A 13276-nucleotide genomic window follows, 5' to 3' on the forward strand; every position below is an offset into this window, starting at 1 on the left:
AATACAGAAGTACTGCAATGTATTATCAGAGCAATCATAGCATCGCAGGTTCAAGTCCTCTACAAGGACATAAAAAAAATGAAATAAAAATGGTAAACAAAAAAAGTAGGGAACAAAACCTTTGTTGAGCGTTTTCTTTTTGTTTAAACAACATGTTTGGTATAGCAACGTCCATAATGACACAGTTTTTTTTAAAATAGTGCTTGCTATGCAGGATAAAGGGATGTGTAGGGGGTCCCAGCGCCCCCTAACAGTATGCAATAATCACACAACAGATCCATCTCTAAAGGCCTTTATTTTATAAAACGTATCGGTACACGTGTGACACACGCACTCTCTTACATCACCTTAGATTATTCTGCTCAGCCAGACAAGTCCCCCCCACCCTCTGAACACTGTGGCCCCCCTGGACAGGCAGGGCTATAGTCTTTGGCAACCAAACAAATGAGTAAATTCCAACACTTAACCACTTGTAGCCAAACAGCGGAAGGTGTGGCGAGCGCTCTGATGAGGGAGACACCCAGCAAGGACTACAAGTCTCAGCTGGTCTATGAATGCTGAAGCTTGAGAGGCATCATTGTATTGATTATAGCAGCCTTTACCAAATAGCAACTGCAGATTTTTATCAGAACCGGGTGAGTTTTTCTTAAAGGGGGTCTCTGGCTTCTAATATGACAGCAGTCATTAATAGAAAGGAAGTCACTTCCCAACACACATTCATTTGCTTCATCTGTAGTGGCAGCAAGATGGCTTCTATCTGCACCAGGGCTGCAGCAAAGGGAAGTGAGAGGGCAAAGAAAGCGGTACAACTTCCAGCAGGAACGGGGTGGTGCTGTAAGATGGAGCACCTGACAGTCAGCGGCTGGGAAGCGATGGGTATTAGAAATGGGGGAGATAAGCAGCACCCAGAGATCAGAGAGCAAGGGGCAATCAAAAATGCCTCATAGAAAAAAAGTGCATCTCTTTAGGGATATTGTATCTCCATCCTGTTTCTACACTCTGATCACAGGACCCCCTACATGCACCTGTGTACATATTACTTGGTGACCATTACCCTACTTGTACCTCATGTGCCACCACCCCCTTCCCTCGTAGATTGTAAGCTCTTGTGGACAGGGCACTCACCCCTACTGTTCCATACTAGTTTTAGGATACGTTCACATTTAGGGGAAAATCTGCACCCATTCTGTATCAAAAACCAAACCATTGCTGCAGATTTCAACATGGATTTAGGTGCGGATCTGCATCTCCTGTGTTAGGGATTTCCCCCTTCTTCTGATGTTGTCCCCATACGTACCCCCTGACTTGTAGAGTGCTGTGGAATATATCGGTGCTATATAAGTAATCCTCCCGAGCCGCCTCTGGACTTTACTGTTCTAATGCCATAAGTGACAACTTAGTAACTAGCGAGATCCTACTAACAAGCCCCGTGCGGGCCAACCCTGCAGTCATCTGCCTCCCAGGCACATTGGGTGGTACGACTGCAGGGTTGGCTTGCAGTCCATATGTTTATATACGACTACATGCAACGTTGCTTCACTTTTCATTTTAGATGCCTTGCAAAGACGGACATCCAGCTATAGAGCGGCCGGGTCTGTGGATGAAGAGAAGCAGTCCCAGCAGCGGCCGGCACACACACCGCAGGGCTGAGAATTAAGACTGCTGGTTAACAGATGGAAAACTCCAAGCAGCTCGCCGACATGTTAGACACCAGAGAACCCCTTTAAGAAAATCTAATCTCCGCACAGTGCTGGAAATCAGGCACATACATGTTACAAAGGGGATTAACCCTTTCCGTCTGCCACTACACGAGCTCATGCTGGTCCTGACTCTCACGTTTTCCCGACAATTGTCAGGCTGAACCTGCAAGCACCGAATCAGTCCAACACTTAGCATTATTACACGAGCATTAATGGCGCCGGAGCGGCAGTGGCCTGAGGGCCTTTCACACGCACCAAACGTTCATTTGCTTGTCAGGTTGTACAAATGTGCCGATGATCAGCTGACAGAGGAGCAAATGCTTATTCGTTGGCTGATCGGCTCATTTACGTGAGCAAAGTAATGCTGTCTGCTCAGCTGGACGAGGAGATGATTGGTTGTTTTAACGATGGTTCGTCCCCATGTGACATATAACGGATGAGTGCTGACCAACATGCTTGTTGTAGGGGCGGCCCATCTCACGCTCCAGCTAATACAGCTGTAATAAATATTAGTCTAAGCTTTACATGTGCAAATCAGCGAGTACGAGGCATCGCCGGCTCTAATCTCTCCTCTAAAGCTTCTAGCAAACCTGACAGCCGCTCCGAGACGTGAAGTGGTTCCTTCTCAGCGCCCAGGAGCTCCGGCCGTCTCCAGGTGCCACCGCCTGGTAATGCGGGTATCCGTGCGTCTGAGTACAGAAGGCCGGCGCGTGGATGTTGTCAGCTACGTCTGTGCTGTATTTTATCATTCAAGCAACCGATTAATCAAACTTTGCCCCCGAAGCTGGCAATCTAGGCACTTAAACAGAAGGAGGGGGTTACTAATAAATAACAAAACTACTTCGGCTTTGCACAACTTGCATATATTTCATTCCCCTACAAATTAAGAGTCTACAGTAATAATCTAATAATCTGCTTTCCTTCTTAAATCCCTTTAAGTGAAGGTGATTTTTGGAGGACCGGGATTCAGGAAGACCCCAGCGGCTGTTATAATCCTGGTAGTGGGCACCCACACTTGGTATAAAGACACACAAACAGCAAAACTAGCAAATGTGTTACCGCGGCCCCCGCTGTTTCTAGTTAATGCCCTCACTAAGGGCTCTCCAGCGTTATCCCAGGTCTATTGTCTATGGAGACGGCGCTTCCCGTTTATCGTCCCACCACACAAGATGTAGAGACTTGTTAAGGCTTGGAAGATTGTGTCTAGCAGGTACAGAGGTGGGCTCTCCGGCACTTGCTAGGACTTGTATTGCATCTGTCCCCCACATGCTGGGGAGGGATACAGGGCCCAGAGCAGAGACCCCCGAGGGCGGTGGGTACAGATGGATAGTCTCTCCAGCTCAGCTGTTTTCTGGGGTCTTGTCTGCCGTGTGCCGCCTGACTGACCGCTGTCGTACTTCCGTCTCCGCTTCCTCATCCTGTATAGAAGAACAGTGTTAGGCTTCGTCTGTTCGAACAACTTCAGTGCAGCAATTATTGCTAGGACTACACATTCTGTGGAGCTGCAGGTCATCAATATTAGATGGCGGGGGTCCAACTCCTGGCACAGATCACTAGGCGAGCATCGCAACTTCTTCATTGTATACCAGGCACAGTGCTGTTTATTTTATAGAGGCTGCGCCTGGTATTGCAGCTCCATCCCATTCACTTGAATAGCACTGAGCTGCAGAAACGCCGTGTGACATCACAGGGGATGGAAGAGGCCATGGAGCTCGCCTGAGCACTATGGCACCTTCAAATAGTTGGTCTTGGTAGTCTGACCCCCACTGTTCTGATACAGAGATCCTCCTTATTAAAAATGGGTTTTCCACGAAGATACTATTAATGACCTGTCCCTCAGGATAGGTCATCAATAGCTGACCAGCTGGGGTCCGCTGCCGTCAGCGCTGCAATACACAGAGGTACAGTGTGTAAGTGCTGCTCTGACCAGTGGAGTGGCCGATGCTTGTAATCGCAGGCTGTGGTCCTATTAGAATCAATAAGATGCTGTGTCTGCAGTTACAAAAGCCAACCACCACTCCAGGGTGGGAGCAGCAGCTTCCGTTCCAGCTCCTGTGTATTGCAGTGCTGACAGCAGATTAGCCAGGGATCCCCAGTGGTGGACCCTAGCTGATCAATGGTTTATGACCTATCCCAAGGAGAGGTCATCAATAGTATCTGCCTGGAAAACGCCTTAAAGTCTAATTTATTTTGCATATCCTCAGAGATCAGTGCTCTAAATCCCCTGCATAGACAAGTTAGATGATAAAATGTTGGCTGTCTGCAGTCACCACTAGGGGGAGCCTACTTTCCTGGAATCGAAAACATGGTGGCCAACCCTGCAGCCTGTGAGAAACTGTCACAGAACCAAGACGGGGTGCATGCAGCTCTAGATTGGAGGTGGAAAGGGGCTTCATCTAGGGCATAGAGTCCAACACCACACTGTTCCTTCCTGTCAGGTTGACTGGCACGGAGCCTGACAGTAACAGACAGCATAATGCAAAGCTCCGCCCCTGAGGTGCCTTCATTCTGTCCTAGTCTAGTGTAGAACAGATGCAAGTTGAAGCACCCAGGGGTTCTCTGCAAACAGTGCAATGATGGTGATCCTAACGAATGGCTGCCCCACAAACAGTGCTGCCTGGCTGATCACTACATACAGGCGAGGGTGCATGATAAGTCACAGGGGAGATAAAAGAAACCAGGATGTGGTGCACAAGATCAATAGTGTGGAATGAATCAGAGTTGAGGTGAGAGACGATTTCTCTTATTAAAACCAGCGAATAGAACGGCTTTCAGGGCGACCCAATCCCTTCATCAGATAGTCTGGGCTGGGCACAGTTGTAGCGGTACCAAAGGCTTACAGAGAAAAATTTGTTGAAAACTCAGGTACTAAGATACCCCAGGTTCTCCTTACCGGCTTGTTTGGACCCCGTTTCAGATCTGTAACTTCACTGAAGTGAATGAGTCTGAGTTGTAATACCTCACATCACCTGTGGACAGGGGGGGCACTGTTTATCATTTTTCTAATCCTGGACATCCCCCTTAACAAATCATTAGGTTTTGCAGTATTGAATAGTGCATTGGACTGTTATTACCGCCAAGAAGCGGCATTGGGAGGTTTATCGCCCACAGAAACTTCTGAGCTTCTAACCAAAGGGCTTTTTACGCGGCCAGATGATCTGTAAGAACAGTCGTTGGTCCAATCATCAGGTCATGTGAAGGCGCCACCGATCACCTGACTAACAAGCAAATACTCATTCGCCAGGTGATCCCATTTTTCATGTGATATCAACAATCATTGTTGACGGCGCCTCTCCCAGGATCACCCGGGGATGTTCGCCCCCATACGGTTTCATTGCTGTTGGTAGATCAGTCATTCCTCCCATCGGCCTGCTGAAGGCCAGGCAGACCAGCACAAATCGCGTTGATCAGTGATCGTCATCCACATGTAATCTACCTGGATAAGAACGGACCTACAATGATCTAGCGGTACGAATACAACGTCCTGTGATGTCACCATCGGCAGGCGTCATCTTCCGCCCTCCATCTACTTACACTATCGGATACCTCGTCGTCGTTTTGGGTGCTCAGGAAATTGAGATAATCTTCCTTCTTTGAGTCTGAAAGATCTTCCTCCTCATATTCAGTCTGATAATCGGATTCATCTGGAAGAGAGACATTTATTAGACCTCGTTAGATCGCACCTCGGCGACCATTAGGTCAGATTACAGCGCTTTATGTGATAAGATGAGAATCTGACAGCTGTGGAGCTGCGCTGGTACGCACGGGGCCCAGAGGCTGCCCCCCCCCCCCCACAGGGGCCCAGAGGCTGCCCCCCCCCCCACAGGGGCCCAGAGGCTGCCACCCCCCCCCCCCCCCCCACAGGGGCCCAGAGGCTGCCACCCCCCCCCCACAGGGGCCCAGAGGCTGCCACCCCCCCCCCCCCACAGGGGCCCAGAGGCTGCCACCCCCCCCCCCCCACAGGGGCCCAGAGGCTGCCACCCCCCCCCCCCACAGGGGCCCAGAGGCTGCCACCCCCCCCCCCCCACAGGGGCCCAGAGGCTGCCACCCCCCCCCCCCCCCCCACAGGGGCCCAGAGGCTGCCACCCCCCCCCCCCCCCCACAGGGGCCCAGAGGCTGCCACCCCCCCCCCCCACAGGGGCCCAGAGGCTGCCACCCCCCCCCCCCCCCCACAGGGGCCCAGAGGCTGCCCCCCCCCCCACAGGGGCCCAGAGGCTGCTGCCACCCCCCCCCCCCCCCACAGGGGCCCAGAGGCTGCCACCCCCCCCCCCACAGGGGCCCAGAGGCTGCCACCCCCCCCACAGGGGCCCAGAGGCTGCCACCCCCCCCCACAGGGGCCCAGAGGCTGCCACCCCCCCATCGCACGGGGGCCCAGGCTGCCAGCTGCACAAGAGAAAACATATTAATGGTTTAATGCGAGGACATTGGGGTTATTTGTGGAGTGACCCCCAGGGAGCCGCAGCACACGAAGCGCCCAACAACAACCGATGTAGAACATAAGAGCTGAAATAGAAAAAGCGCCGAGCCGTCCCGAGGAAGGAACAGTGTGGGGGGGGGGGGGGGGGCTTACAGAAATGGACTGGCATCGGAAATCATAGCGTTTCCCAATTATTAGGTGGCGATGCAATTAACCCCTTCTTGCCTGGACACCTCCTCCTGACGTTTATCTGGAGGATCCTAAAAAGGGTTTGTGTCACCCGCAGGCACTAATGCATCAGTCTGAAACTCCAACAAAGGATGGCACGTTTGTAACAGGTATGGTTCTTAGGGTGACATATCTGCGTTGGGGCATCGGGTCATTTTGGGAGCAGAAAAACAGAATTAAACATTTTTTTTTTTCCCCCATTGCTTTTCAACGTTTCTGTTAGCGCGGTCTGCATCGCTACTTGTTCAAGTAAAAAGAAAAAGAAACGAGATGGAAGCGAACTGACCGCGATCCGTGTTTTTTAAACCTAAACAGCAACGGGGAAATCCGAAGCATCAATTTAATTTTTCAGCTCCAAAAACAGAAGAGAAATACGGAATTGTGATGAAATGCCCAAACGCAGTTATGAACCACTTTCACGTCACAGATGCAAGTCTTCTTGTATAAAGCCACGCGGACATGTAAGCGGGGCCGCCACGCGGACATGTAAGGGGAGCCGCCACGCGGACATGTAAGGGGAGCCGCCACGCGGACATGTAAGGGGAGCCGCCACGCGGACATGTAAGGGGAGCCGCCACGCGGACATGTAAGGGGAGCCGCCACGCGGACATGTAAGGGGAGCCGCCTCGCGGACATTATTTTAACTTTAATGGCTATACCAGCAACAATATGATCATGCAGCCCCCTGGGTGTTTTGAGAAACCACCTGTGAGGTCCAAGGCAAAGTCAGTGGAGTGTTCTCTAATCTTTGCCGTTTGACTGCCTGGCAAGTACATGAGACTAAAGCTCCTTGGGGCCCTTTTACACGGACCGATAACTCGTTCAGATTCCAGCATCCAGTGGGACTCTGAAGCTGCTCCATCTGGTGGTCAGTTGTTTCACAGCAGCAGGATCCGACTGATCGTTATACGGGACAAGAGTCAGTAAAATCCTGTAATTTATGGGCGCAGATCTCCGCTCGCTCTGCGGTTTCTGAGAGTCTTTACACGTATGAGGTTGGAGCCCCTCAGTGACTGACAGCTCATACAGAGAAGGCTGCGCCCCCTGCGACCATAAACCAAGAGCAAACATGGATTTATTGTAATGAAGTACCCGTTCTACTGAAACTATTCCCACACCATCGCCTGCTTCACGGCACGCTGCTGGCAGAGAGGGGCAGCGATGGCAGCGGACGGGGTACGGCAACCTAGCTTGTAATGAATAGATGACATAGAATACATCTTATTAGTTAGAAAGGGAATCTTCATAGCACAAGAACCCGTGTGAGCCAACGCCCTGCACCCTGACCTGCGCCGCGCACTCTGACCTGCGCCGCGCGCCCAGCACCCTGACCTGCGCCCCGTATCCACATTCAGTGTGTTTATATAGAGGGCCTTTTACATGGCCTGTTTATCGGGGATGAACGTTGTCTGTTTGCCTGACTGTTGGGCCATGTAAAAGGGCAAAAGATTAACTGATGAAAAATCATTCTTTTCATACAAGCACATAGAAGGCACAAGGAGACGCGCCGACCACTGATGGCAGATCATCTGCCCGTATGAACGAGCGCGGACTAACCTGCTCATTATCAATCAGCACTTGTTTGCACGGGGAGATTATCTGCTGGGGTACGCGGACCGTAAGACAATCTCCTGTGAGGTTCTGCTCTTACCGTCCACGACAGCTGCTTTAACAGGTTCAATCCTGGACACTATTTCTGCCAGATCTGTGAAGGAGGCGTTGGGACAAGTGTTCAGCTGCGGAGAGGAAGCGAGAGACAGGTGTCAGCTGACCGGGAAGCGAGCAGCGGCCGCCGATATCACAGATGACAGTTTTATAGCAAATCAAGTGGAATGACGTTCTACGCTATTTCTGCTGGAGTGACTTGTAGTCGCAGACCATGATCTTCACGGTTCTGCCGGCGGGACACAAAGTAAGAGTCAGCAATTCTTGGCCACGACGGCGGAGGACTTGTATTTCGTTTAGCTCCTTGTTCCTAAATGACGTTTCCCTTTACTGGTGGCTGCGTCGCTGGTTATTACAGCCGTCCACTCTTGTAGAGTTTCCATAGAAGATAATGGGGAAACGCTACAAGTGACAGACGGCAGCCGGGAACAACCTGCTCAGAGGGTTGGGGATTTTTATGATGGACATTACTGTTCTGAGTGTTTGTGCTTGCGGACAGCTCCGTGCTGCTCCTGTGGATAAAATGGACCCACCACCAGTGACATCTATGTCCTTGTAGCCATCTGTAGCTGAATGCATTAGATGGGGGTTATTTTATTGCGTACGTCCACCTTAAATATGCACTTTACACCAACGACCTTCCAGGAGCAAATAAACAGAGGTTGTTGCACATTTCCGGGGACGGATGGGGGGAGGTGGTGTTATCTATGGGTGGGCAGCGAGACCCCACAGCTCCACGGCCTGCTGCCACAACAAAGTCCTCTGGAGCCATTTTTAAAATGTGTGCAATTAGGGTTTAAGAAGAGAACGCGAGCAAAATCATGCCGACGGTTCCCACGATGCACTATAAATCTTTCCGTGTGAGAAGGTCAATCAGCCCTGCACCAGGACAATCCGGATAAAGCTGAGTAACCGGCGCAGAATCCCCGGGGGGCAGCAATCATGACATTTTGGCTCTACACTAAGGTTTCCGTGCATCAATCGACCTCCTGCAATTCACAGCTTCAACATCGATGAGAAACCAAAAAGGGCTTCAACTTTCATTTACCTTGTAAACATGCAGAAAGCTGAGAAATGTCATCGGCTTAATGAAGTCAAGTCAATAGAGCTGAATGCCCACCATACCCTGCCCTCATGCAGGCCGAATATAGAGTTTCCTTATTTCTTGTAACAATGTGGAGCGATCCCACCCGACGCCATAAAGGCAGCTTGATGACAGGTTATTTTACACGTCACTACATTACACCGAGCAGCAGATAACTGCGAGATAATACAGCTGGCCCTATATATATTGTCAGAGTCCATGCCATCACGTCCCAGCATACAGCAGAGAATTCATAGACTCTTTACCCCGACGGGAACTTTAGCCGATGCTCGTTATCACGCCCTGCACCTTGTGTGAGCTGCCAAGAGGAGCGGGTAAGGGGCAGCGATAACGGTTCTGTGCAGTTTTTGCCAAAAAAATAACACTGCTACTCTAAAATACCTACAATCATGGACAAAAGATTTACCTACTATAATACTGCCCCCCTATGTACAAGAATATAACTACTATAATACTGCCCCCCTATGTACAAGAATATAACTACTATAATACTGCCCCCCTATGTACAAGAATATAACTACTATAATACTGCCCCCTATGTACAAGAATATAACTACTATAATACTGCCCCTTATGTACAAGAATATAACTACTATAATACTGCCTCCTATGTACAAGAATATAACTACTATAATACTGCCCCCTATGTACAAGAATATAACTACTATAATACTGCCCCCTATGTACAAGAATATAACTACTATAATACTGCCCCCCTATGTACAAGAATATAACTACTATAATACTGCCCCCTATGTACAAGAATATAACTACTATAATACTGCCCCTTATGTACAAGAATATAACTACTATAATACTGCCCCTATGTACAAGAATATAACTACTATAATACTGCCCCCTATGTACAAGAATATAACTACTATAATACTGCCCCCTATGTACAAGAATATAACTACTATAATACTGCTCCCTATGTACAAGAATATAACTACTATAATACTGCCCCCTATGTACAAGAATATAACTACTATAATACTGCCCCCTATGTACAAGAATATAACTACTATAATACTGCCCCCTATGTACAAGAATATAACTACTATAATACTGCCCCCTATGTACAAGAATATAACTACTATAATACTGCCCCCTATGTACAAGAATATAACTACTATAATACTGCCCCCTATGTACAGGAATATAACTACTATAATACTGCCCCTAAGTACAAGAATATAACTACTATAATACTGCCCCCCTATGTACAAGAATATAACTACTATAATACTGCTCCCTATGTACAAGAATATAACTACTATAATACTGCCCCCTATGTACAAAAATATAACTACTATAATACTGCCCCCTATGTACAAGAATATAACTACCATAATACAGCTCCTATGTACAAGACTATAACTACTATAATACTGCCTCCTATGTACAAGAATATAACTACTATAATACTGCCTCCTATGTACAAGAATATAACTACTATAATACTGCCTCCTATGTACAAGAATATAACTACTATAATACTGCCTCCTATGTACAAGAATATAACTACTATAATACTGCCCCCTATGTACAAGAATATAACTACTATAATACTGCCCCCTATGTACAAGAATATAACTACTATAATACTGCTCCCTATGTACAAGAATATAACTACTATAATACTGCCCCCTATGTACAAGAATATAACTACTATAATACTGCCCCCTATGTACAAGAATATAACTACTATAATACTCCTTCCTATGTACAAGAATATAACTACTATAATACTGCCCTCTATGTACAAGAATATAACTACTATAATACTGCCCTCTATGTACAAGAATATAACTACTATAATACTGCCTCCTATGTACAAGACTATAACTACTATAATACTGCCCCCTATGTACAAGACTATAACTACTATAATACTGCCCCCTATGTACAAGAATATAACTACTATAATACAGCCTCCTATGTACAAGAATATAACTACTATAATACTGCCCCTATGTACAAGAATATAACTACTATAATACTGCCCCCTATGTACAAGAATATAACTACTATAATACTGCCCCCTATGTACAAGAATATAACTACTATAATACAGCCTCCTATGTACAAGAATATAACTACTATAATACTGCCCCCTATGTACAAGAATATAACTACTATAATACTGCCCCCTATGTACAAGAATATAACTACTATAATACTGCCCCCTATGTACAAGAATATAACTACTATAATACTGCCCCCTATGTACAAGAATATAACTACTATAATACTGCCCCCTATGTACAAGAATATAACTACTATAATACTGCCCCCTATGTATAAGACCACTGAACAGTAGAGATTTTCTAGGAATTGTGACTGAAGCTGCCCCTTTCTTCTCTCTTTCTTCAGCCCACACGAAGCACATAAGTGTAAATCATTTACATTGTTAATATATACAATAAGCTCAAAGGGATATTAACCTCTCCGCATATACCGTAACACAACAAACCATATCCTCTGTTTTGGGAAGGGTGATGCAGATGGTCAGGGCCAGAGGTCTATTTATTGTACTCAGTGATTCCAGTAAGCCTCCCTGCACGGTTATGCAGCTCTATGCTTCCGCCATGTAGGGCACTGCTGATACCGCTGCTGAGCTGCGGCGCTCTGTCCTGGGGACATTCATTGGCAGTGAGCTCTGGGCACTGCTGCCATTCATGGGGGAGGGAGATAACTGATCCGGGGAGAATCAGGCTGTGCACAATGAAATGGATTAGACAGGGGTCACCACTTGTGGGGGTCCTTGTGGACGGAGACCTCCGCACTGCTCACTAACAGAATTGCAATAATAAAATATCTAATAAGATGAGAACTTACGTCGGACATCTTAGATTTACACGTGTCTTGGCGGTCCTTTAACATTTTTTCAATGACACCGCTGCGGCCCCAAACATTAAATACGGTATTTCCATGCTGGTGCCCAACATCCTGCATTCAGGAATAAAAGAGTTAATTTACAATTGGAACACAATGGGCCCGGGCACTGTACTGGAGAGCCATGACTTCCTCTAGCAGTCGGTGCCTGGCATTTGCTTAAAGCTCACTAGCTTTTCAGAATAATCTGAGAATTAGTGATGGAGCCTTCAGAGATCAAAACCAAGTGTAACGGCCCGTCTCCCCTGAGCTGCTGGGTGTAGACTGCTGCTACGATGTCTCCATACACTGCGCACATAGGGAAGAGATCCTCCATCTGTGAGCTGCTGGGTGTAGACTGCTGCTACGATGTCTCCATACACTGCGCACATAGGGAAGAAATCCTCCATCTGTGAGCTGCAGGGTGTAGACTGCTGCTACGATGTCTCCATACACTGCACATAGGGAAGAGATCCTGCACCTCTATCTCAGAACTGTTAGGTGTAGACCGCTTCATACACTACAGACACAGAAGAGCAGAATCTCTTCTGAAGAGTATAGACTGCTGTCATGATATCTCAATACACTCACACATAGAAGCGTAGATCTTTTCTCTCTTTGATTACTTATTAGGGTGTGTTGCAAATAGAGGACATTATACAGCAGTACTGAGCAGTATAGATGTAAGACAATATTAGTTGCAGTGGATCTCCCTCCCTCCTCCTCAGGAGGACACTAGATGAATGTCCAATACAGCTCTAGATGTGACTGAAGATAAATACACCACCACAGACACTCCACCTATATTACACTGGGACGAAGGATGAAGAGGATCAAATACTTCCCGCTGCAATGACTCCTTCATTTGTATTGTACCCCGAAGTGACATCCGCCGGTCTGCGGTGAGACGGTGGAGTTTACTGCTGGTGAGGTAGAAGGCTGCGCAGCTTCATTAATAGAGACATTTCTAGCAGAGACTTCCTCCTGTCCCCTGTGAGTTATGAACGGCCGTGGACGCTACCGGAGCCGCTGGAGATAAGGGGTCCTTCTACAAGGACAAGTGGTATTTTATGCTAATCTTCATCTTCTGGTGTCACTTAGTAACAGTTTCGGAGGCTGCTGAGTGTTGGGTTCTGAGCTCACACGGCCATTCCTTCACTATAACTTGATGTGCAGAACAGAAGCGCTACAAACAGATCCCTAAGGCAGGTCAGCCGACCCCAATGGTGTTTAAAGAGGTTTTCGAGGCAGGAATACTATTGATGAGCGGTCCTCAGGATCGGT

General features: G+C 47.8%; 1 protein-coding gene across 6 annotated transcripts in view; it reads right to left on the bottom strand.

Annotated features, from left to right (window-relative positions):
* Positions 1 to 276: 276 nt before the first annotated feature.
* PNPLA7 (patatin like phospholipase domain containing 7) overlaps positions 277 to 13276 on the bottom strand; it is a 170537-nt gene continuing 157537 nt past the window's right edge. For all 6 annotated transcript variants that reach the window (XM_066580080.1, XM_066580078.1, XM_066580079.1 and 3 more), the window contains 4 exons: positions 11957 to 12067; positions 7997 to 8081; positions 5235 to 5344; positions 277 to 3118 (listed from right to left, as the gene is read on the bottom strand). In XM_066580080.1, the coding sequence (XP_066436177.1) occupies positions 3041 to 3118; positions 5235 to 5344; positions 7997 to 8081; positions 11957 to 12067 (384 nt within the window). In that variant the 3' untranslated portion in view covers positions 277 to 3040. The remainder of the gene's footprint in view (positions 3119 to 5234; positions 5345 to 7996; positions 8082 to 11956; positions 12068 to 13276) is intronic.

This window comes from Eleutherodactylus coqui, chromosome 10, assembly GCF_035609145.1.
Source record: "Eleutherodactylus coqui strain aEleCoq1 chromosome 10, aEleCoq1.hap1, whole genome shotgun sequence".
Classification (NCBI taxonomy): Eukaryota; Metazoa; Chordata; class Amphibia; order Anura; family Eleutherodactylidae; genus Eleutherodactylus; species Eleutherodactylus coqui.